This window comes from Notolepis coatsorum, assembly GCF_963971535.1.
Source record: "Notolepis coatsorum genome assembly, chromosome: 11".
NCBI classification, from domain to species: domain Eukaryota; kingdom Metazoa; phylum Chordata; class Actinopteri; order Aulopiformes; family Paralepididae; genus Notolepis; species Notolepis coatsorum.
Window position 1 is genome coordinate 27,525,536 of NC_140175.1, and position 27,824 is coordinate 27,553,359.

The window sequence follows — 27,824 nt, forward strand, 5'->3', positions numbered from 1 at the left end:
GCCGATTGCAGTCATTCTGGTCCCTCAGAACAGTGTGGAATATGTGTTTCCAGTACCCAGCGTTGGATCAATAAAAGATTTTTGGAATTGGAATGATCTTTTTGGAGAACATCTGATCTGAGGTAAGAAATCTATTTTACAAGTCTTGGGATAATCAGAGTTGTATTCGCTGAGCTCTCAGTGTTCGCCCTATGTGTGTGTGTGTGGGCTTTGAGGAAATGAGAGAATCGATTTTTCAGATCGCCTATATAGCGTGCATACGTACACATATACTATCGATAATCTAGCGTTTATTTGAAAACGATTCATAAATAGGCCGAAAAATTACAACGTTTTTGTGTATTCTAGAATATTCCAGTACAGGGCGTTTATTATGGAATCTTTTTATTTTCCTTGAAAACGAGGGCTTTTCAAAATGCTATAAAACGAAAATGAACCGATAAAAAAACAATCCGCTTCGACAATGTTGACTGGAAAGGCGACGGGCAGATTAGACACATAGCCATAATTTAAAACATAGATTAGGCGTTATTAACGTTAACATTGAAGTGGATGGTGGGCATTCAAGCACTAAATCGTGCGCCCCCTGCTGGCACTGAAAGTGTTAAGAATGAGTGACGTATTTCATTCATGGGAACCCAGTTGCAACGATGTTGGCGAGTTACGGAGACCGTTTCACGCGTTCAGTAATCCGGAGGAGGATTTCCGTAAATCTGTTGGTACGAGATATTTACCAAGGCACTTACGAACACGTTCGAGAATGGACCTGTCTCAAACCCTGCCCTCTTTTCTTGATCCTCCAATCACAACTGTCGCTTACCTCGGACAAACCAAGTTTGTCCGAGGTAAGCGACAGTTGTGATTGGAGGATCAAGAAAAGAGGGCAGGCTTTGAGACAGGTCCATTACGACTCTTCTCTTCCTCAGTGTTTTCTAGCTGGTCACGATGAGAGCACTCCTCTTAGCCAAAGCTCATTTAACCTACTTTGTATTAATTGTTTTTACTATTAAACCTATGTTGATCAGCGGCTGGGTGGCGCAGCAGACATTGCGCTCGTCACCAACGCAAGAGACACCGGGTTCGAATCCGGCTGTCGCCGTTGCCTCCGGCTTGGGCCGGCCGTCATACTAACTCAATTGGCAGAGTTAGCGGGTGGGAAGTCGAAGGGTGGTAGTCTGGTCGTTGTAAACAGCGACTCCTACAGGTCGGTTGGGGTGCGTGCACAGCAAAGTCAGGAAAATGGCGGGGGCAGTGTGAGCCTCCTGCACGTTACTCCTCGCCAAATGAGAGTCCGCGCTGGCAGGTGAAAAGATGTGACAGGCTACCTCCACATGTATCGGAGGGGACATGTGATGCAAGGCTTCTATCCTCCCTACAACCGGCCAGTGGGGGGCATATGCGAGCAATGATCAGGACAGGGGAGGGGAGAATTGGCATGATAGGTAAATTGGGATGGGGAGAAAAATCACAGAAAAAAGGAGGAGAAAAAGTAGATCAGAAGATCCGTCTACGATATAATTGATAAATCCTAATCCACCACAGTATACAGTGAATCTGGTTCTGGCCAGACGTGGCTTGGAGGGGTGGGATGAGGGGCAGTAGAACATGCCAGATTTTGCCAGAGTGGGATCTAGGACAGCAATGTCACTGGGATGTAAAATCTGGGGACGCTCCATTAGACAATGAAGGATGTTAAACACACAAATTAGGTTTATATTGCATTGCTAGAAGGTCTGAACCAAAATAAAAACCTAATTTGGGTGTTAAGAGTTCATCGTTCACGCACACAAAAAAAAGCGTGAGCACATCACCCCACTCCTGGCCTTACTCCACTGGCTCCCCGTCCGTCACGCATTGATTTTAAACGACTTTTACCTGTTTTAAAATCCCTAAATGGCCTGGCCCCACAGTACCTGGCCGAGCTCCTGCGTCACCACACCCCATCCAGAGCCCTACGGTCAGCCGACCAACTGCTGCTAAAGGTACCCAGGTCTTAAGGCATACCTTTATGCCGTTTTGTAATCTGCTGCACTTTCTTTTATCTTTCTTTTTATTTCCATCTGAAGACTTGCACTTATTTGTATTTGCACCTTTTGTACTATGGTGTTTAGTATATGTACTGTATCTGTATTTTTTTGCTCTATGCTTTTATCTGTGAAGCACTTTGGTACAGTCACAACTGTTGTAAATGTGCTATATAAATAATAATAATAATAATAATAATAATAATAATAATAATAATAATAATAATAATAATAATAATAATAATAATAATAATAATAATAATAATAATAATAATAATAATAATAATAATAATAATAATAATAATAATAATAATAATTATTATTATTATTATTATTATTATTATTAATAATAATAATAATAATAATAATAATAATAATAATATTATTATTATTATTATTATTATTATTATTATTATTATTATTATTATTATTATTATTATTATTATTATTATTATTATTATTATTATTATTATTATTATTATTATTATTATTATTATTATTATTATTATTGTTATTATTATTATTATTATTATTATTATTATTATTATTATTATTATTATTATTATTATTATTATTATTATTATTATTATTATTATATAAATAAAGTTGATTATGATTATGATTATGATCGTGCTGTGCATGAGCCCTTGGCAAGCTGAGCCTGTCCGGTGTATACGGTGAATCTGATTCTGGCCAGACGTGGTTTGGAGGAGTGGGATGAGGGGCAGTAGAACATGCCAGAAATTTGTCAGCGGGAATCTAGGACAGGAACTTGTTGGGGGTTGGAGGCACAAGAACTGGCGCCGATAGGGTGGGGGAGTGAGAGGAAGGGAGACGGAGAGGAAATGATTGAGGGAGATCCATACTGGGCAGTGTAGATATGCTTTAACCCTTTCACTACCACACTACAGACGGTTAACCGAGATCCTGGGCAGTGTAGATATGCTTTAACCTTCTGTCGTGTGGTAGTGAAAGGGTTAACAGTCTGTAGTGTGGTGGTGAAAGGGTTAACAGTCTGTAGTGTGGTAGTGAAAGCGTTAACCTTCCGTAGTGTGGTAGTGAAAGGGTTAACCTTTGGTAGTGTGGTAGTGAAAGGGTTAACAGTCTGTAGGGTGGTGGTGAAAGGGTTAACAGTCTGTAGTGTGGTAGTGAAAGTGTTAACCTTCGGTAGTGTGGTAGTGAAAGGGTTAACCTTCTGTAGTGTGGTAGTGAAAGGGTTTACAGTCTGTAGTGTGGTAGTGAAAGTGTTAACCTTCGGTAGTGTGGTAGTGAAAGGGTTAACCGTCGGTAGTGTGGTAGTGAAAGGGTTAACCTGCTGTAGTGTGGTAGTGGAAGGGTTAACCGTCTGTAGTGTGGTGGTGAAAGGGTTAACCGTCTGTAGTGTGGTAGTGAAAGGGTTAACCTTCTGTATTGTGGTAGTGAAATGGTTAACTGTCTGTAGTGTGGTAGTGAAAGGGTTAACCTTCTGTATTGTGGTAGTGAAATGGTTAACTGTCTGTAGTGTGGTAGTGAAAGGGTTAACCTTCTGTATTGTGGTAGTGAAATGGTTAACTGTCTGTAGTGTGGTAGTGAAAGGGTTAACCGTCTGTAGTGTGGTGGTGAAAGGGTTAACCGTCTGTAGTGTGGTAGTGAAAGGGTTAACCTTCTGTATTGTGGTAGTGAAATGGTTAACTGTCTGTAGTGTGGTAGTGAAAGGGTTAACCTTCTGTAGTGTGGTAGTGAAAGGATTGTCACAAGGAAAGATGAATTGTCACAAGGAAAGATGAAATTACCTACCTGGGTTCCATCCTAGAGGCTAATCTCTCCTGTGACAAAATGGCATCCAATGTAATAAAAAAAGTCAACCAACGAACTCGATTCTTGTACCGGATCTCCTCTCTGGTAAACAAGAACACCCTGAAGACTCTGGCAGGAGCACTCATTCAGGGGTACTACGACTATGCTTGCACCTCATGGTACCAAAGCACCTCAAAGGCGCTAAAAACAAAATTACAAACATCTCAAAACAAACTGGTCAGACTACTGCTTGACCTTACTCCTAGAACCCACCTCACCCCTGCCCACTTTGACAACCTAGGATGGCTTAGAGTAGACGACAGAGTACAACAACTTGCAATGGGCCTGGTCTACAAGATACACTACACGACCAAGGTACCCATGTACATGTCAAAATACTTCCCAAAGGTCAGTGAATACCACGATCACAACACCAGAGGGAGCTCCACAAATCATGTTAAACCCAGATTCGGCTCAAATAAGGGACTAAACACGTTTCGCAATTATGCCACATCAATGTGGAACGCCCTACCCAAAGCTGTAAAGGAATGTGGATCACTACCCACTTTCAAAACCTCTCTCAAGGGACACCTACGGGAGACTGCAATTCAACACTGGCCCCTGTAAATATCCTAACCCAACCCCCTCCAATGTACAGTCATTTACCTAGTATGGTTTTGTCAATAGTTCAATGTACAATTTTGTTTGTTGGTACAGTGTCTCCCCCCCCCCCCCCTCAATGTACAGTATTACTTGTTTATACAGTGTGCCCCCCGGCCCCCCCCCCCAAACCACCTCCAATGTAAATTACCCAGTATGGTTGTCAATATCCCAATGTACCCAACCCCCCCCACACAACCTCCTCCAATGTACAGTTTCTACGTCAAATGTATATACTCCCTTTTCTTGACTCCTTCTGTATCACAAACAGTACTGTATTTGCAAATCTGGTATGTCATAAATGTATAGATGTAGCAGTACTGACTATCTGTATGTCATGTATGTCATATATGTCCTGATGAATTGAAAATGGGGGACCCTGATGTAAACAAGACGAAAGTCTTTCTCTGGTCTGCATCCCCTTAACAATTGTGTGTATTGAGCTGTACTGTATTGTACCCATTCTACAATCTGTTAATAAAGTTTTCAATCAATCAATCAATCAATCAATTCTGTATTGTGGTAGTGAAATGGTTAACTGTCTGTAGTGTGGTAGTGAAATGGTTAACTGTCTGTAGTGTGGTAGTGAAAGTGTTAACCTTCGGTAGTGTGGTAGTGAAAGGGTTAACCTTCGGTAGTGTGGTAGTGAAAGGGTTAACCTTCTGTAGTGTGGTAGTGAAAGGGTTAACCTTCTGTAGTGTGGTAGTGGAAGGGTTAACCGACTGTAGTGTGGTAGTGAAAGGGTTAACCTTCTGTATTGTGGTAGTGAAATGGTTAACTGTCTGTAGTGTGGTAGTGAAAGGGTTAAAGTGAAGCCAGCCCTGTAGCCTGACATGTCAAACCCATGGGGTGTGAACATTTTAGCTAGCTTGCATAGTGTTCCATGGGTCTGACTAAGGCTCCCGGCCCTGGTGAACACATGACTGCCCACAGCCAGCTTATCAAAGGAAGTCTGCCTCAGTTGGCTGTCATCCATCCATGTGTGTCCTCCATAGAAATATCTTTATTTTAACAATTAAAATGTAGATATTTCCCATTGCTCGGCATTGGATCGATATGGAACACACCCCCATAACGTGCATGGTCTTGCCTAAGAAAGCTTGGAAATCAAATCGCCTTGATGGAAGACAAGGGGGGAATTCTGTTTGATTGCACACACAAAAAGCCTATAGTTCTGTCGCACAGAGGCCCACACCCATAACCATTCCAATATCTTGTGAAGTCACTTATTAATGTAACATGCTGCTGCTTAGACCAATGTTGTAAAAGGGAAATTTGAGCAACGGAATTCAGTGACAATAACTGGGCAAAATGCAATCATGTAACATGATAAACTGAGTCTAAAACTAAAAGTAAGGCAAGCCGTTCATCATTTAATGTCGTATGCTTGCATTGAAATGTACGCCCTGCACTGTATACGGGATCGTGACATGAAACGTTGCCAAAGGGAAATGGTTTTGAAACCTAATTACACCATAGTCCCAAGTTCAACTTCCTCCACGGATATGGTGGTTGACCGAGCTAGCTAGCTTGCAACAGGCGACAGAGGGTTTGAATAAGGAAATATGACATACGGGTCAGCGGGTGCACCACGGGTTGCTGACATCAAAGTGTTGTAATCACGGCGAGAGCCTTCCTCACCCCTCCTCTCTCCTCACCATCACGGCGAGAGCCTTCCTCACCCCTCCTCCTTCCTCACCATCACCATCACGGCGGAAGCCTTCCTCACCATCACCATCACGGCGGAAGCCTTCCTCACCATCACCATCACGGCGGAAGCCTTCCTCACCCCTCGTCCTCTCACACCCTTATATGGGTAGCATCCGATCCCCGGGTTCCCACGCTGCCAGCACACTAATTGACACGGCTGAGAGGGATCCCCTCATCAGCGAGATGGTACTTCAGCCTGCGGATCCTGTTCTACCCTTGTCGGAGTGTTAACCTGACTACCTAGGTACGACGACTAGCTACTACTCAAAACCTTGTTGAATTGCTTTGTCGCTAACCCTGTTCTCTCTGTGCCCCAGGACCACCGCCCCGGTACTCCGCTCACCTGGATGCCCCGTGCGGCACATGGAACGCACCATTCCTCTCCCCGAGAACATTCTTGTACCTGTCGCACATTCTCAATTGTGAAACTGTCTGCTTGGTGAATTAAAACCCACCTAAACCGCTCCATTCTCTTTCCTCCTGTGTTCTGCAATTGGGCTCCGCCAAACCCCTATCCTAACACAAAGACGCTGATGCATCGCACACATTATTCTACTGTTTTCCTTACAGGTGTGACTGCAACTGAAACAACTGAAACTGTTGAAAATGGGTCTAAAAACACTGTCAAACCAGGACAAACGCGGTACATAAAAACGCTTCAATTGTTTCCCGCTACTTCATTGTGCCTGTTTGATCAAAACAAATCACCTTTCCTCGTTTCCTGAGTTGTTTCAAAGAGACTGTGCTTCACAAGGAAGCCCAAAAGTAGGTACTGTGAACCTTAAAGTCGCCATGTTTATAGTTTCGCTCTGTAATTGACGGCGTGTGATCAGATCGAAGTGAAAGATGAATCTGTTGTTTTCTCTTGCAGCCAGCATGGCAACAGAGATGTGACATGATCAGCCCTGTGTTTTTCCAAGGAGATGTGATCTGTGACAGAAACGTGGCAACAAAAAAATACTAAAATAATAATAATAATAAATGATTATTCTCTTGAAAAGTCAATGCAGTCAAACGTGCTGTGAAGCAATCAAACAACACCCATGACAAATGAACAGGAGACAAGTGTCTTAGCAGTGTGGGAGTGTAGAATCAGTTTTAATGTCATCATGAACATAAAGGTCAAGAAGACCTGCTCATGGACATATTTTCCGGCTTCTCCCAAATCTCTAGTCTTTGCTGCAGCTCTAGGAAAATGAATGGACTATTAATAGATCGCTGCTAGCTTCGTCTGTGGTCCATGCAGCTGTGGTCCCGTGAACAAAGCCTTCTAATACATTTCTCTCTCAGATAAGGCAAGGGATTTTGAAGCTGCAGTTTAAAAAAAGGAAAACTCACTAGCCAAAACTAGCTTACTTTGCATATCAGGTCATCATCGGCGTTCTCTGCGACATCTGCATCCTTTAGTGTTAGCAATTTGGCTTTCAGAAATTGGAACGTTAAACAAAACATATATCCTTTGGTGAAACACACGTTTCCCATGAACCCCACATGCAGTATCAAGGACAGCATTTCTGCCATCAATCAATCAGATTGATTTATATAGCACATTTAACATGACACGTGTCAACCAAAGTGCTGTACAGAGGGTAGATACACATAGATACATATTGACAACAATCACACTCCGTTTTGCCATAGGCGGGGGGGGGGGGGGGGGGGGGTGCACTGTGTGGTTTTATAATTCCCTGTGAATTTGTGAGAGATTTGTCACAGTATTTAAAGAGGCGAAGTCCTCATGGGACCCTATTTCGGAAGAAGTATGAACAGTACTTATACGGCGAGAGATAAATAATTGTATTGGCTAACATTACATTACAATATATAACGTATGAAGTATATCACGGCTACATACCTTATGCATACTGCACCTTATGTGTATACTGTATACTTCACCAGAGCATAATATTTAGCATTTTATTTAGCATTTTTAGATTATATATATATTAGACAACATTTCTGATTATTAGATTATATATATATTGTAACTATATTTATTGTAGGGCAAATATAATTAGAGAGGGCATACATACCCTCATCTTGCACCTTGACCTTTTTACACTGCCTACTTGCCCTTATGCGCATGCCCAGAGTTAATTATATTGTTATATTGTTTACACTGCCTATTTTTTATTCTAGTTTTATTTTTACTTCTCCACTGTACGATAATTTTACGACCTGTATCATGTCTTCTACTACCTGTACCTCCCCTCCCCCCTGCTGCTATGATGCCTGAATTTCCCCAAGGGGATCAATAAAGGAATATCTTATCTTATCTTATTACGTTAAAGCTATATCGATGTTACCTAAGTTGCGAGTCAATCAATTTTCTTGACTTGCAAAATTAACATCATATGTCTAATTCATGACACAAATGGGATCAAAATGTTATTTGTCTCTCTCTCATCATTGACTACCGTACAGATTCTTTCCTGAAATAGGATCCCGTGGTGGTTAGTGGAAGGGGAGGGACACCTCTATTGTGCATTAACAATGCATACATGCCTAAGCCTTCATGAATTGCACCATTACTCTGTTAACAAGTCACAATAACCAACCAGTCTCCTTACATGTTGAATTATTCCGATTTCGAAGATTGTACTTTCTGCTAGATTCTGACCAACGTTGGGTTATGTACAGTAACTTCTAAAATACATTATAGTGTTGTTATGTCTTATGAGCTTAGTGTGGAGAAAGAAAGTAAGCAAAGGATATCGTGGAGACGCTTGTCTCTTGATCCTTCTCCTCCTCTTCTGATAAAACTGTTAAAAAGAAACCATCAACCCATTTTTCGTTCTCACATTCTACACCTGAATCGTGTACACAGTATGACGTCGGCTGTGTACAGTATGACCGAAAACCGCCAAGGTCATCATCACTATACTGACTGTAACCCAGCACCTCCCTGCGTCGCTGGCAACATCTCCTGACACGTCATCATAAATCGTACGGGTATATGTCTCTCCACGATACACTGTCATTGGCGACTGATTTGACCAAAATAATACCGTAATAGTTTGTAATTCCATATGTACAATACACATTTCCCTCTGTCCCTAAATAACTGCACTGGCTAAAAGCGTCTGCATCGGTGGTGGTAACTGACTCCGACTTCCTGCCATGTCACAAGTCGCATCATCAAATGCAGCAGACGCACTCATGAGGTCCACACTGTGTTTCATTTATGTATCCATATACCGCATATAGACAATGACATTATATATTTACTGCATATATATATATACATATCCATATGTCTGAATATACCTGCATATAATCATCCTATATACACCTGCATATAACCCATATAACTCTGTATGATAGCGTGTACAATAATATACCGTATATATATATATTTATTCTTACCGTATATATATATATATATATATATATATATCCACCTGTCTGTACATACCTGCACATAATCCTTTTACATATCTGTATATATATATCTATATCTGTACATATCCCTCACCTACTCTTGTTGTGCCTGTATCACTGTACATATTGGTATTACAACTCTGTACATACATCTGATTAGCATTACACCCAGTAATACTAATTTATATATTTTATACCCAGTTTAATCACCCAGTGGACATTACATATTACTATTGCACTTTACTGCTGCCAAGCTACTTTTTGTTGTAGTGTACTTAGATATAGTAGATAGATACAGTAGATGACAATGATAATACATTTGAATCTAATCTAATCTAATACATTTCCTTTCCACAAATGACTCATCTATATGAACAGTCTAATGACGATGTGAACAAAAATATTGTTTACAATGACTTGCATATATCTCACGTGAATGAATCTAATATTGAGAGTCTCAGAATACAAATACCTCAGGTATTTGGCTTCATGAGGGATTTATATTTAAATACCATGTGGGCATGCTTGCCAAGTGATTTAGCTTTTTGTACAGGAACAGAGCCAGCTTCCCTATGATTAGCAGGAAGAGAGTTGTTGAAGCAGTGTTCTTGTCTGTTTTGGATTACGGAGATGTAATTTATTATAGACATGCGGTGGCCATTGCACTCTGTATATCATTCAGCTATCAGATTTATCACCGGTGACAGCTATGGTACACACCATTGTATGTTATATAACACGGTTGGGTGGTCCTCTCTGGCAGAAAGACGTGAGTTACATTGGCATTCTATATGAAGCCATAATTGTAGAGCTGTTTAAATGACATCGCTTCATTATTGTAATGGACCTCTGGACCCCATTGTACACGATCCAATGATTGGTTTACACTTAAAGTGCCTAGAATTTATACTGAACTTGGTAGATCTGCCTTTTGTTTCTGCGCCGCTGACTGGTAGAATACCCTGCAGAATACATTGAAATGAGGTCCTCTATCTCCCAATATGTATAATTATTTTGTTGTTGTTTTAATGTCTGCTGTTTCTGAAATTATTGGTGCAATGTAAATGCTATAAATGAGTTTAATCACTTTGTGTATTTTTGAGAATGAATAAAGATTGAATGAGAAGGGCGGCTACGTGGCGCAGTGGGCAAGGCGCTCGCCAGCTAAACTGTCGTCCACAGTAATACACATTGGCCGTATTACGGGGAGGGAAACTGAAGGGTGGGGATCGGGCGTTGTGGACAGCGACTCCTACAGGTCGGTTGGTGCGCCTGCGCAGTATAATCAAGAAGCGACGGGGGCGGGGCCCCTCCAAAGCCCAGACCCCCGACGCTGAAAGATCGAGCCGTGCAGGTGAAAAGATGCGACGGCTGTTACCTCAAGTATCGGAGGGGACTCGTGCTATGTATGACTTAGTCCACATTGCAGCCAGCTTGTGGGAGGCAAGAAACAGCGTTCAAAGACAGGGGAGGGTTGAATTGGACGATATGAAAATTGGGATGGGAGAAAAATTGAAAATGGGAGAAAAAGTGGATCAAAAAAAGAGATTGAATGAGAAAACATTCCAGAAATCGTACACCTGAAACTCCTAGTCCCTTCTAATCGATGTTGAAAAGTTGGTAAATGTACAGTAAATGTACAGTACTCGAGAACTACTATAAATGTCTGACCACTAAGTGTGTCTGACCAAAATCTGCATGGAAGTATGATGTATATATAATGCCTGTTAGGATACCTTGTGTATACTGTTTACTTTTACTCTTACTCATAGTATATAATATAATATTATTCAGATTCTAATTATTTATTTATTGTAACGTATACTGTAATATTTACGCTGATAGGGCATACAGACCCTCATCTGCACCTCTGTTTACACTGTTTACTTTTCTCATATTTTTATATTCAGATAAAATTGTATTGCCTATACTGTATGTCTTTTTACTATTACCGGTATATCTTTCTACTATTGCCCTGCCCATACAGTACCTGTACCTCCCATCCCCCATGTTGCTACTGTATGACACCCGAATTTCCCCAAGGGGATCAATAAAGGAATGTCTTATCTTATCTTATCTTAGTATTCCAAATGTGTTTAAAAACCACTGCATGAAAACCACGTCTTCAGTTTCACGAGTCACTATCACTGCAATTACCGGGTAACTAAAATAAACGGTAGTGACCATGGCATCAACCTCCCAGACAATGAAACAAACATAGTTTTGTTTAAGCTTTAGGTGACACGGTGAACAATGGGGCTTGGGGATTTCCAAATGGAACGTTTCCCAAGCAACAAACCTCGCTAACGTCTTTCTGGCCCCTAAACAAAGAAGGGAAACCAGAATGTTTGAAATCATGTTCACCGCCAGAACCGAGGAGCTTGCAACACGATACGGTCTCTCCTGTCCTGGGAACTTGGCAACTATACACAGTTACCTGCAAAGGGACAACAGAGTTAAGGCCAGGTCAATTTAACCCTTGTATTGAATTCAGATTTGATGTTTTTTTGCACAGCCCATGTATTTGCAGTTTTATCAAATCAGGGGTGTGAATGTGATATATTACTGTATAACTGGAAAGTACTCAGCCTCTACGGTCTTTAATTACGAATGAAGATTAAATGCGTCTTTTTGCATATTCCTCAGTTACACATACACACAGTCCTCATATCTCTCCTAGTTACACATACACACAGTCCTCATATCCCTCCTAGTTACACATAAGCACAGTCCTCATATCCCTCCTAGTTATGAATGAATGAATGAATGATCATTACATTTATATAGCGCTTTTCTAGACACTCAAAGCACTCCCCACAATGTAGGGTGGAAATGTCCTCCTTCACCACCACTGTAGCATCCAACCTTGGGCTACGCAGGCTCAATGGCTGCCATACACTGGCACTAGGCACACATCATACTACACAATGGCTGAACGGCTCAATCAGGAGACAGGGATTGATATCAGCCAATTAAGGGGAGAGGGATGATTAGGTGGCCTTGGTGTCAGAAAACTGATTTTGGGGGGAGGTCAGGTGGCGTAGCGGAGATTGCATTCGTCACCAACGCCGGAGACGATTCGCCTGTTCGAATCCAGCTCCCGGCGTGTCACCAGCCAATACAATTGGCAGTATTAGAGGGTGGGAAAGCTGGCGGGGTGGGTCGGGGTCGTTGTAAACAGCGACTCCTATAGTTCGGTCGGGGCGCCTGCTCAGCGCGGATAGGATCTAAGGGGGGTAGTGTGATCCTTCCACACGTTACACCCTCTCAGTGAGAGTCCGCGCTGCCAGGTGAAAAGAAGCGGTTGATTGGCTAGACGTGTGTCGGAGGAAGCACGTGATAGCCTCCACTCTCCCAGACCGACTGTGGGGGGTAAGTACGCAGCGACCAGGAAGGGGATTGGGAATTGGCATAACGAAAATCGGAGGAAAAAGGAGGGGGGAAAAGATCAATAAAAAAAAAAAAAAAAAAAAATGATTTTGGAATTTGGCCAGGAACATCGGGGAACCCCCTACTCTTTGTGATAGGCACCCTGGGACACACAGTCATCATGTCCCTCCTACAGTAGTTACACATACACACAGTCCTCATGTCCCTCCTAGTTACACATACACACAGTCCTCATGTCCCTCCTAGTTGCACATACACACAGTCCTCATGTCCCTCCTAGTTACACATACACACAGTCCTCATGTCCCTCCTAGTTACACACACACAGTCCTCATGTCCCTCCTAGTTACACATACACACAGTCCTCATATCCCTCCTAGTTACACACACACAGTCCTCATGTCCCTCCTAGTTACACATACACACAGTCCTCATATCCCTCCTAGTTACACATACACACAGTCCTCATATCCCTCCTAGTTACACATACACACAGTCCTCATGTCCCTCCTAGTTACACACACACAGTCTTCATATCCCTCCTAGTTACACATACACACAGTCCTCATATCCCTCCTAGTTACACATACACACAGTCCTCATGTCCCTCCTAGTTACACACACACAGTCTTCATATCCCTCCTAGTTACACATACACACAGTCCTCATATCCCTCCTAGTTACACATACACACAGCCCTCATATCCCTCCTAGTTACACACACACAGTCTTCATATCCCTCCTAGTTACACATACACACAGTCCTCATATCCCTCCTAGTTACACATACACACAGTCCTCATATCCCTCCTAGTTACACATACACACAGTCCTCATGTCCCTCCTGGTTACACACACACAGTCCTCAATCATATCCCTCCTAGTTACACATACACACAGTCCTCATGTCCCTCCTAGTTGCACATACACACAGTCCTCATGTCCCTCCTAGTTACACACACACAGTCCTCATGTCCCTCCTAGTTACACATACACACAGTCCTCATATCCCTCCTAGTTACACACACACAGTCCTCATGTCCCTCCTAGTTACACATACACACAGTCCTCATATCCCTCCTAGTTACACATACACACTCCTCATATCCCTCCTAGTTACACATACACACAGTCCTCATGTCCCTCCTAGTTACACACACACAGTCTTCATATCCCTCCTAGTTACACATACACACAGTCCTCATGTCCCTCCTAGTTACACACACACAGTCCTCATGTCCCTCCTAGTTACACATACACACAGTCCTCATATCCCTCCTAGTTACACATACACACAGTCCTCATGTCCCTCCTAGTTACACATACACACAGTCCTCATGTCCCTCCTAGTTACACATACACACAGTCCTCATGTCCCTCCTAGTTACACACACACAGTCCTCATGTCCCTCCTAGTTACACATACACACAGTCCTCATATCCCTCCTAGTTACACATACACACAGTCCTCATATCCCTCCTAGTTACACACACACAGTCCTCATGTCCCTCCTAGTTACACATACACACAGTCCTCATATCCCTCCTAGTTACACATACACACAGTCCTCATATCCCTCCTAGTTACACACACACAGTCCTCATGTCCCTCCTAGTTACACACACACAGTCTTCATATCCCTCCTAGTTACACATACACACAGTCCTCATGTCCCTCCTAGTTACACACACACAGTCCTCATGTCCCTCCTAGTTACACATACACACAGTCCTCATATCCCTCCTAGTTACACATACACACAGTCCTCATGTCCCTCCTAGTTACACATACACACAGTCCTCATGTCCCTCCTAGTTACACATACACACAGTCCTCATGTCCCTCCTAGTTACACACACACAGTCCTCATGTCCCTCCTAGTTACACATACACACAGTCCTCATATCCCTCCTAGTTACACATACACACAGTCCTCATGTCCCTCCTAGTTACACATACACACAGTCCTCATGTCCCTCCTAGTTACACACACACAGTCTTCATATCCCTCCTAGTTACACATACACACAGTCCTCATATCCCTCCTAGTTACACATACACACAGCCCTCATATCCCTCCTAGTTACACACACACAGTCTTCATATCCCTCCTAGTTACACATACACACAGTCCTCATATCCCTCCTAGTTACACTACAGCCCCCTCAGCATCGACGGGGCACCGGTTGAGAGAGTCAACAGCTTCAAGTACCTCGGAGCCCACATATCCGAGGACTTGAAATGGACCATACACATTAACAGTGTGGTGAAGAAGGCACGACAACGCCTCTACTTCCTCAGGCGCCTAAGGAAGTTCCAAGTCAGCCAGAAGATCCTTAAGAACTTCTACTCATGTACAATAGAGAGCATCTTGACCGGCAACATCACCTCCTGGTTTGGGAATAGCACTGCAAAAGACCAAAGCAGACTACAAAGAGTGACACGTTCAGCCGAACGCACAATTGGAGGGGGGCTCCCCACTCTCCAGAACATTTACAACAAGCGTTGCAAGGGGAAGGCTAAGAGAATTATTAAGGACTCGAGCCACCCGAACAACTGCCTCTTTGAACTGCTGCCGTCAGGCAAGCGACACAGGAGTCTCAAGGCGAGCACAGAAAGACTCAGAAGTAGCTTCTATCCCCAGGCCATCAGGCTGCTAAACGAACAATGAATGAACACTACACAACAACAACCACCAAACACACATAGCACACACATCCACACGCACACACTCACTTTAAACAAACACACTGTAGCACCCACTACACACACTTTATAGCACACACCCACTTTAAACAAACACACTGTAGCACCCACTCCCCACACTTTATATTTATGGATGAAGGATTGCACTACAACTCGTACACCTTACTGTAAATTGTACCTAAAATTGTACCTCATCCCATTTCTGCTTTGCACTAGATAGTACTGTACATTAGTACACTGCATAGTATTGTGTATTGTATATTATATGGTAACTCAGAACATTGTACATATGTCTATACCGAACAACTGTGACCTCATTCTTCTTCTAAATTCATGCTATATTATGTTATTATGTTATTTGATACTATCTTGTCTAGCACAGTCTCTGGAGCGTAACAGTAAGAAGCATTTTGTATGAAAGTATTCTGTACTTCTGTATGACAACTATTAAAGAACTTGAACTTGAACTTGAGCTCCAGATTCTGGGCCCCAAGAAAGAATGTATTTGTAGGCCCCCAGTGAATGCGAGCGCGCGAGCAGAAATTATTTGGCCATTTTTTTATTGATGAAAACGCATAATATGGTTTTTACCTATACATTCGGATCAGCAGTTCAGCACCTGCACTGTTGGTGGGTGAGCCTAGTAAAGGATGTCGCATTGCGTTCATCTTCAATGAATGGACCAATGCAATAGTCTACCAAAGCCCCCCCTCTCTCTCTATATATCTCACACACACACACACACACACACACACACACACACACACACACACACACACACACACACACACACACACACACACACACACACACACACACACACACACACACACACACACACACACACACACACACACACACACACACTTCAGAAACAAACATAGTATCAATGAGAGCATCAATAATACACCTGAGTGATGTCTAGTAAAAAAAATTCTTTTTTTTGGGGCCCCCTCTCAGTGCTGGGCCCTTGGAATCATCCTAAGCTACCCCCCCCCAGCTACGCCCCTGGTTACACATACACACAGTCCTCATATCCCTCCTAGTTACACATACACACAGTCCTCATGTCCCTCCTAGTTACACATACACACAGTCCTCAATCATATCCCTCCTAGTTACACATACACACAGTCCTCATGTCCCTCCTAGTTACACATACACACAGTCCTCATATCCCTCCTAGTTACACACAGTCCTCAATCATATCCCTCCTAGTTACACATACACACAGTCCTCATGTCCCTCCTAGTTACACATACACACAGTCCTCATGTCCCTCCTAGTTACACACAGTCCTCATGTCCCTCCTAGTTACACATACACACAGTCCTCATGTCCCTCCTAGTTACACATACACACAGTCCTCATATCCCTCCTAGTTACACACAGTCCTCAATCATATCCCTCCTAGTTACACATACACACAGTCCTCATGTCCCTCCTAGTTACACATACACACAGTCCTCATGTCCCTCCTAGTTACACACAGTCCTCATGTCCCTCCTAGTTACACACACACAGTCCTCATGTCCCTCCTAGTTACACATACACACAGTCCTCATGTCCCTCCTAGTTACACATACACACAGTCTTCATATCCCTCCTAGTTACACACACACAGTCCTCATATCCCTCCTAGTTACACACAGTCCTCATATCCCTCCTAGTTACACATACACACAGTCCTCATGTCCCTCCTAGTTACACACACACACAGTCCTCATGTCCCTCCTAGTTACACACACACACAGTCCTCATGTCCCTCCTAGTTACACATACACACAGTCCTCATGTCCCTCCTAGTTACACATACACACAGTCCTCATGTCCCTCCTAGTTACACACAGTCCTCATGTCCCTCCTAGTTACACACAGTCCTCAATCATATCCCTCCTAGTTACACATACAGTCCTCATGTCCCTCCTAGTTACACACACACACAGTCCCCCCACACATATGCATTTCATCAGAGAGGTCAGAGTGCAGGGTCGTCCGCAGTGCAGTGTCCCTGGAGCAGTTTTTGGGGTTCAGTGCCTTGCTCAAGGGCAGGATGGTGGGCACCATAGATGTTATACCCTTCAGTCACCAGATCACAGCTTCAATGCACCCTCCTGTCAGGGCTGGGGATTGAACCAGCGACATTTCGGTTACTGGTCGGCCACTTTACATCTAGGCCACCCTGCCTCCCCACAACACTCTAATTTACTATCTTTTTAGATAATAAAGTTTGAATACACTGTTCCTCTGAAAATATCAAACAGACTCATGTAGTTCTTCGTCTGGGGTACTGAACAGAAGCCAGAGTCGGAGAGCAGCGGCAGCAGTGGTGGGACCTAGTGAATTGAATTAAAGGAACAGTTCACTTTACATTTAAAATTCTGTCATTATTTGTTTATTATATGTAGTGATGATAGATGAAGAGTAGATCATGACAGCATTTTCCATTTCATAAAGTTAACTGTTCCTTGGCTTCAACCTCTTGCTTAATTTAATTTACCCTTAAAGGTATAATCTGTAATGTCATCAAACAGTGACCTCTGGGCAAAAGATGACAACATGGTACTGCACTTTGTTTGCAGTTTCGGTGTTTTTGTCTGATGATGCTAAGTCAGCATTCAAGCACTCTCTTATGAACATTCTTACTGATTCCTGCAACTGTTTCTCAACACAGTAACATCCCCAACCCCCTGTCTGTCATGGTGCCCCCCTCACTGCTATATTGCTTTATGCCTCTCGCTTGTCTGTCTTAATGCATGGGTGTGCTACTCTCTGTTCTCTGTGCTTGTTTCTATTGTTGTGCTTGTTGTCATGAGTAAGTGGAAGATATGCCGCAAATGTTATAACTGTATATTGCTTGACTGGTATATTTGGACGTGTCCCTTTGTCCTTTCACTTTTTAAGATTGTTGTGCTTTTAGTTGGGTTTGTAAAAGTTTGCATCGCTGCTGTCATTTAGCTACAGTAGGCCTATGTCGGAAATGCTTAACCTGAATTATTTTTCAGCCCCCCCCCCCCCCCTTCAAGAGACGTTGTCTCTTGCCAGGCCATCATTGTAATTAAGAATTTGTTCTTAATTGATTTGCCTGGTTAAATAAAGGTAAAATAAAAAATTAAGTGTGGATTGTATTTCAGTGGGTATACAGGGGAGAGGTTGCTATACTACTGGCCACACCTCAGGCTCTGCCAAGAGAGGTCTGGAGGAATTCACAGAGTAATGAGTAACTAAACTCCAACCCACACGTCAGACCAAAACAAAAGAGTAAACAAAGCGCAGTACCAAGCGGGGCTCTTTTGCCTAGAGGTCCCTGTTTTATGGCATTACAGATTATACTTTTAAGCAGATTCAAAGGTGAGAAAGCGTTTCAACTTTCTTACCTTTGAAGATCATAGTTCAATTCAGAATGCAGTTCTTATTCACTTCACTGACCTCTTTTTTAAAAAGAATTATTTCCTTTATCGCTACGAGCGCATTTAAATTGAGCAGATGACTAATTCACTTCCATACATTTCAAAACAACAAAAATATGGCAATGAAAAAGATCTGAGTCAGACAATGACTCAATAATTATAATTATAATACGTTTGAGGTTCTGATAGTGTGTCACAAGCCTGTTATCCACTCCCCTGGCTACTATCTATGATGGCATATTTTAAATCCTATATTAAGTCTCACTGACTTAAAACAGGATTCACTAAAAACCAGGCAACTCAAGAGGTGCAAAGAGGTTACAGTTACGATTAAGGTAAACGAGTGGGGTTTATACATGAGATGCCTGGCTTTTAGGGAGTCCTATTGGACCCACTAAGTTTAAAGTTAAATCACTTAAGTCTGGTTCTTTAGTTTAAAAAAAATAGTAGAGAATAGTCCCTTTCTACTTCTGATTTACTGCAAATATAACTGGAAATACTGGAAATATACTTCCATACTTCAGAAATAAAATCCCTGAAGACCCCTGATAACACTGAGAAAAGCTGGGTACGATTTGGGTAAGTAAGGTCACCCCCCCCCCCCCCTCTCTCTCTCTCTTGCTCATCAAAGCACTTGAGGATGACGAGATTTAGTTATGTCAGAGGTCATGCTCATTAAGCTTTGGAGCTTTTATCATTTATATGTATTTAATTTCACTCCACCCATCACTCCTCTTCACTGACAGCAGGAATAAAGGGAGGGAGAGACAAAAGTAGAGGAGACACAGAAGGGAAGACCCATGGTGGGACTTAACCGCAGGCGCCATCAGGGGCACACATGGCCCCCGGGGAGAGGGGTTACAACGAGGCCCACCCACAGGGGAACGGAAGGGGGGCTGATTTCTAGGGCCCATCTGCTGGGGCATGGAGGCCAGCAATAAGCGTAAATGGAAAATGGACTGCATTTATATATAGCGCTTTTATCCAAAGCGCTTTACAACTTATGCCTCACATTCTATAATTTTTTTTCTTTTTTTCTTTCCAATTAAATGTTTACAGGGACAGTGCCCAATAATAGAAATGTGCTGTAAATGTGCCAGTGTTAGCCAAAAGGCTACTTTTCAACTGTTGTCCCCGGGCCAGGTGTTTAGATAGCCATTAACACTTTGAGTGCCACGGACGCTTTATGTCGTTAGTTCATGCCGCCCGTTGAATGCCAGCAACGCTATATAGCGTTTGTTTGTCTTTTTTTTTATTAGCGATTTGAATTCATATTTCATCAATCGAGCCTCACACTAGTGCTCCAAACCCTCTCTGAGCTCCATTGGGAAAATACCGCCCCCTATCGTCTCTCCCTGTGTAACTGCACCCCATTGGATTAGACTGGTGGGGGGTTCCAGTTTCCTCATTTTACTTTTCCGGCGAGCCATCTGAAGGATCGAAGTGATTGCCGAGCCGGAAAACAACGTGGAATACATATTTACAGTACCCAGCGCTGAATCAATAAACGCGATCGATATTTGGAATGGTGATCAGGAATTGGAATAATCTTTTTGGAGAACATCTGATCTGAGGTAAGGAATCTATTTTACCAGTCTTTGGGTAATCGGATCTGTTTTCACCTATATATCAGCGTTTGCCCCATGTGTGTGTGTGTGTGTGTGTGCGCGCTGATCAGGAAATAAGAGAATAGATTTTCTCAGCCCGCTTCTCTAGCGTGCAGAAGTACACATATACTATCGATAATCTAGCGTTTATTTGAAAACTATTCATAAATAGGCCGAAAAATTACTTTTTGTGTATTCCAGAATATTCCAGTAAATGCCGTTTATCACGGAAAAGTTACATTTTCCTGAAACTTTCAAGAAAACGAGGGCTTTTCAAAATGCCATAAAAATGGAAATGAACCGATTAAAAAACAATCCGTTTCGACAATGTTGACTGCAAACAAGTCATTGATAAGCGACGGGCAGATTAGACACATAGCCATAATTTAAGACATAGATTATGCATTACAACGCTATCATTGAAGTGGGTGGTGGCATTCAACGGGGGGGTAAGGCGCACCACATTGCTGGTAATCAAAGTGTTAAGACATAACCTATCTCGATGTGATTTATCTAGAGATATCTACAGCAAGAATTTTAGGTATCAGTGAAACTAACATTGCAATTTGGTTAGAAGTGGTGGAGAGAATAAAAGCTAGCATATGAATTGTAGTTCCTGGTTAGAAACAAATGAAAATGGATGGATTATCCAAGTGGGGGTCCGGGGGGGGTAGAGCGAGCAAGAGCATATGTATGTATTGTATCGGACTGCAAGTATTAGGTATATATATCATCATTTATTTATTCGTCAACTACATTTATATTGATTTGAAATGTGTAATCGTGTGATTTACTTAGGATATTTACTGTTAATGCTTGTGTGTCTAAATGTATGTTATGTTTAAAAAGAAAATATATATATATATAAAATAACGCTGGCACAGTATTAGACACACATGAAGGAGAGGCTTATATACAATAAAAACATGAACAATTAGCAGACAAGACACAGTTATATACCACAAGATATTTAGCAGGCGATACACAATTATGCACAACAGGACATAAACATTTACCAGACAAGACACACTTATAAACAAGACATGAGCATTAACAAACAAGACACAGTTACACACAACAAGACATGGGCATTAGCAGAGAACATACAGCCAGCAATAAAACAATTGGAATCCATGCAGTACAACCATATAGACTTAGGGAATATGGACAGAGAGCGAAGAGACATCAACCTGACACACACACAGAGACAAGCCAGACAGATGAGGACAGACAAAGCAGACATGCAGAGGCTATAGGTATGATGACACACCCGGTTGCTTTTGTGCCAGGTTTTAGGATTATGCACGAAGTACAGTAGCAGTAGATGGTACTGTGCCTTATACTGTATGTACTGGAAGTGTGTTCCAAGTCTGGGAAACTCTCACTGTAAAAGCGAACTGTTTCTCCTTGGGACAACTAGTGTGGTGTGTGTTCCCTCGGGTCAGTGATTTGGTTAACCTGTCATTATGAGTGGTCTGTATTATGAAAGTGCTAAGTGGGTGCAAATTAGCCTTGACTAGAAATCCTACATGCAATGCATCTGTATCTTGTTATTGTAAATTGTGACAATGTCTTCTTTTGCATTGTCCCTGACAAACAAGCTAATAAATAAATACGAATTCACCCATTCACTCACACATTCACACACTTACGGCGGAGGCGACCACGCAAGGTGCCAACCTGCTCATTATAGGAGGAGTTAGGGGTTAAGCGTCTTGCTCAAGGACACTGCCGGGAGGAGCTGGAATCGAACCTTCTGTATGTTAAACGTATGTTAAATGTATGTTACTACATTATGATACAAGTTCAGCAGGTTAGGGGAGGTGCCCGGTCACTGGACTTTTTCATGTCTGTGTTTGGAATAACTACTGTTACAACCATAACCCTTTGGGTCCTTTACGTCATTGGGCTAATTGGGTCGTGTCTGACGCCTCAGAGACTGAATAGGATGCACACACGTTATTATATATATTATAACTGTATACTATTATATAATATAATATAATATAATATAATATAATATAATATAATATAATATAATATAATATAATATAATACAATATAATATAATAGACAGTATATTATAGCAATATAGTAACCTATTATACTATGAATTTCTCCAGACTTCTCTTGGCAGAGCCTAAGGTGTGACTAACAATAGCAACCCCTCCCCTATACCCAATCAAATCTAAACAAAGCACAATACCAAGAGGACCACTTTTGCCTAGACGTCACTGTTTGACAGCATTACAGATTATACCTTTAAGAACACAAAGAGCATTGTCTAGTAAAGTGTTATAGTTACTAGTTGAACAATTTTATCTACTTTTTGGTACGCCAGCCCCCCCCCCCCCCCCCCCCCCCCCCCCCGCTTTTTTCCCCCCTGTCAAGGTGATCCCTACATATATTTTTTTTAAAGTGTGTGATTTTAACATCACACTGATTACAGAAAGCATAAACAATGTTTGATTCACCAGGGGAACAGACATGCAGCTGCTGTCGAGAACTGGTCAAAGACAACTGTAATGGCTGCGTGGCTTAGGCTTATACCATGCTGTCCAAGAGCTGTTGGTGATGGCTTCTCATTTCAAAATAACAAGTCGGTATGGTATCATTACAGCCTATTGAACTTGTTACTTCTTGTAAATATTTAGGTATTTTAATTGACAATGGCCTATCTTTTAGACTCCATGTTGATTCGCTAGTAAGGAAATTAAAGTTGAAATTGGGCTTCTTTTATAGAAACAAATCTTGTTTCTCCTTTAATGCAAGGAGACGATTGGTCGCTGCCACCTTCTTGCCGCTTCTGGATTATGGTGATAATAATAATAATAATGATAATAGATTGAATTTGTAATGCACTTTATGAATGTGTCTGCTAATTGTCTCCATCTGCTGGATGCTGTTTATCATGGCGCGCTGAGATTTATTACTGGCTGTAAACCCTACATCACTGTTTGCTGTATTCCTTAGTTAATTGGTCATCTCTCTCCATGCGCAGAACCTTGCACTGGCATACTTTCATTTACAAATCCATCCTAGGTCTGCTTCCCACTTATTTATCTGTCTATCTACTTCGCAAACAGACCAGTTATAGCTTACGCATTCAAAATATCATCACTTATTCCATCCCCTCAGTCCGTACTGAGCATGGTAAGAAGGCGTTCTCCTACTCTGCCCCCTCCACCTGGAACACACTACAGCAGAGTCTGAAGCTAGCCAATTAGTCCCCCGAGCTTTAAATTGATGTTGGGTGTCTTGGAGAGAGCTTCTATGCTCTGCTCTTGTTTTTAAGGCTGAATATTTTCTCCGCCCCCTCTTTGGCACTTTATGTTTTGTGTTGTTGTGTTGTTGTTGTAATTTATTGTGTGTTGACTGTATACTGTTGCCGTTTACATGTGTAACTGTTGTATGGGCTGCTGCTGAACAGGTCGCACTTATGAGACGACCTTGGTCTCAATTTGACCTGTTTAAAGTTTTAAAAATATTATAATAATTTGATCAGACATTTTTATAGGGACCAAATCTTTTATTTTATGGGCTCCCCAAATTGGATGGCCTATACAGGCCTGCTGCCTATGAACAAGTCAAAAGACTCCCTGGTACGTGATGTCATTAAGCAAGACCTTCTGTTGGAGTTCAGTTGTCATGCAGTCTGAGATATGGAAACATGTTCTGGTTTCTAACTGTTAAGCACTGAATAAAAGCTCATATTGGTGTAAGAGCTCAGTCAGAATCCCTATGATTTCATAAATTCAACCTTTTATCAACTTCTTGGACATCACATGTCTGGCTTTGGGAGAGAATTGTCCACCTTTCTATAGATTTGATAGATTGATAGAACAGTACAAGATTAGGCCTAACGGTTATTCACTGGCCAACAGTGAATTCAATAGCTTAGTCCTGCTCACTTGACAAAAGCTAATTCAATTCGGATCTCCCTGTATACGCATAGCTGCGTGTGTAGCAGGGCTGCCTGGAGGACACAGGTAAACGAGAAGTGCACCGTCAGCATCTCTACTAACCACCCGCAGGCTCCTGGACTGGACTCTCCTCGCTGCGAACCACGATATTATTAAACAGTTGGAGTGACGCGCACGCATCATCCTTTATACTGCATCACAGTAATTATAATTACAGATAATATTAGAATAATAAAAAGAATAAAGGCCAAACACTATATACATAGTTTGTATATTTTGTATAGTGTTTGCCATTGTCACTATAGTTTGTTGTATATTGTATTTTGTATAGTGTTTGGCCTTAGTCTTTTGAATTGAATGTGTCACTGTAATGTGCATACATGTGACACATAAAACAAAACTTGAAACTTGATATTACAATAACAGAAACACGCCTTATCTCTACAGTACAGTACAGTTTGAGCTGTTGTACTGTACCCATTCTGCAATCTGTTAATAAAGTTTTCAATCAATCAAACTCCCGTTATTGCAACGTTATGGTTATTGCACTCATCATCATACCTAGCACGGACACATTTTTGACATCCCCGCGCTCCAGCATGTGAGAATCCAACACACGGTACCAGCCATTCGGATAGACGGGCGGCAGCTCGCCGCCGCTTTTCCGTCTCCGACGCACTTGGTTCGCAGCCTGGGCGCGGGAGGAGCAGTGACCGTCCTCGGCGATGTATCCCACCTCACCGGGCGCCCTGAGCACCTCCAGGGGGCAGAAGAGGAACCTGTACAGCCGGCCCCCGACCAGGAGAGACAGCCCGGCAACGATGCAAACCAAAACCCTCATCAGCCCGGTTCTCCTCCATATCGGGTACCCGTTACCCATCGAGTCCAGCGGCTCGCCCAGGTGCATGATGAGCACTGCGCCCATGCCTATCCCGAGAATGGCAGCCACCTTTTGACTCTCCATCCTCTCTCGGGTGCTGCTCACCGGGTCGTCCCGGTCCCGCAGCTCTGCCACCGAGTCGTGTGTCACTTTGCCGCACTTGTCGCACTGTATATAGTCGCGGACTGCAGTCCGTGAGTCACCGCCACGGAGAGGGACCCTTGTTGCACTTGCACTTGCCTTTACTAAAATTGACTGGTTGGCTAACCATGCGCATCTGTCAATTTTGTTATTGTTTTGTCTTTGGGGAGTGGCAAGGATGAGGCAAGAGATCTTGGAAACGGGATGCGCAACTTGCTCTAAGCCACACCCACAGACTAGACAGGTGGAGGCATATAGGGAATGTATACTTTTATTATTATTATTATTATTATTATTATTATTATTATTATTATTATTATTATTATTATTATTATTATTATTATTATTATTATTATTATTATTATTATTATTATTATTATTATTATTATTATTATTATATACACCTTTTTTTGCTGTGATAGTCCACTATATGCTCTAGGGATTATGCCAAATAGGCCTAAACAAGATATAATTAAAGTCAGTGCTTATAGGCTAATATATGGGGTTCATGATCTGGGGTTTATGATCTGTTGTCTTAATTAGTGTCCAAATTACAATCTCACATATCATTATTATTACTATTATTATTATTATTACTATTGGGCTATGCGCTGCTTGACTCACCTTCTGTTAAGCAAGTTGTAGACGTAAAGCAAGAATGAATCCCTTGGAGACGTCTTGGCACCAAGGTCAAGGCATCAATTTGACTCAAATCATTTCCGGTTTAGCTTAGCTAATAAATAATGGCCTTCAATATTTTGATGCCTTCAAAAAAGATATATAATATTAGAAGAGACCCGTTTGAGTTTGAACCTTGAATGAAAGTGAAACGCCTGAACACATTTTGAAACGGCAGGCAGTCACACACACACACACACACACACACACGCACGCACGCACGCACACACACACACACGACGCACACACACACACACACACACACACACACACACACACACACACACACACACTACTCATTTTACTTTAATACTCATGTATATGCATCTCATGAGGACCTTTGTTAGACTGGAAGTCCCAATTATTCTTGATTGCTAGACACTGGCTCTTGTAATTCGCCTGCACAGTATGAATGATTTTGCACCATCTACGACGTGATGTCAGTGATCTCTAGTGGCAATCCTGAGTACTGCAGCTTATTTTAAAGGGGCAGTTCACCAAAATAAAAAATCCCCCATACCCGAGTTCTATCTATCCATCCTGTGATTAATTTCGTTTTGGAGATATCTGCTGTCACTCCGATACAATGGAGCTGAATGGCACTCGGCTTGTGGCGCTCAAGGCACCAAAAATGCATTTGAAAAACTCAAAAGCATTGTCTCTTTCCAGAAATCATGGCCTGGTTACTCAGGATAATACACAGATCTTGTTGTGAGCAGTTTCCTGTAGGAACTATTTTCTATCAAACTACCAAACGACAGTGGCTCAGGAGGTAGAGCAGTCATCTGGTAGTCGAAAGATTCCCGGTTCGATTCCCGCTCCTCCTGGGCAGCGTGTGGAAGTGTCCTTGAGCAAGACACTTAACCCCTAATTGCTCCCAATGTGTAGTTTGGCACCTTGCATGGTTGCCTCTGCCATCGGTGTGTGAATGAATGTGTGAGTGAATGGATGAATTTGAGGGGGAAAAATTGTAAAGCGCTTTGTATAAGCTACTATATAAAATGCATCGTGCACCATTTACCATTTACAACCTCCGCCTTTAAGACTGATGTAGAGTTACAGTACATAGGTTTATCTAGAAGATTATTAGCTGATTTTGATTATTATTTTATTTTCTCAACATGATTGTAAATGACAGCTTGCCTTGCCATAAATGATCTATTATTTTACATTTTTTAATATATTTATACACTTACATTAAATAATAAGTGTTTGAATGTCATCTCAGGGCCACCAATGATATCCTAACGTGCAATAGACTAATTTCAGACAAACACGAAGCAACTACTGATTTGCATCAATTTATTTAGCCAATGACAGAAAACCATTTCAGTCTTTTTCTGTCATGTGATGTCGGTCTGTCGGAGACGCCGGTGCAGGCTTAAAGGCCGGGGTAGATGCTGGTCCAGAAATGCACATAGCGTTGCCTCAACCGCTGGCCGACAGAGCCCTGGTTCATCCTTCGGCGAATTTCCAGGTACTGGTGATCAGTGGTGGTGAATTTAGGCCAGGTCACAGGCACCTCAGTCTCTCCCAT

At 42.1% G+C, this 27,824-nt stretch overlaps 1 protein-coding gene across 1 annotated transcript in view; it reads right to left on the reverse strand.

Moving 5' to 3' along the window:
* LOC311237072 (cholesterol 7-desaturase nvd) overlaps window positions 1-27,824 on the reverse strand; it is a gene marked incomplete at both ends in the record, with an annotated part of 42,058 nt that extends 14,234 nt beyond the window's left edge. The window contains 2 exons of the mRNA XM_084324880.1: window positions 25,150-25,636; window positions 27,732-27,824. Of these exons, the coding sequence (XP_084181006.1) occupies window positions 25,150-25,636; window positions 27,732-27,824 (580 nt within the window). The remainder of the gene's footprint in view (window positions 1-25,149; window positions 25,637-27,731) is intronic.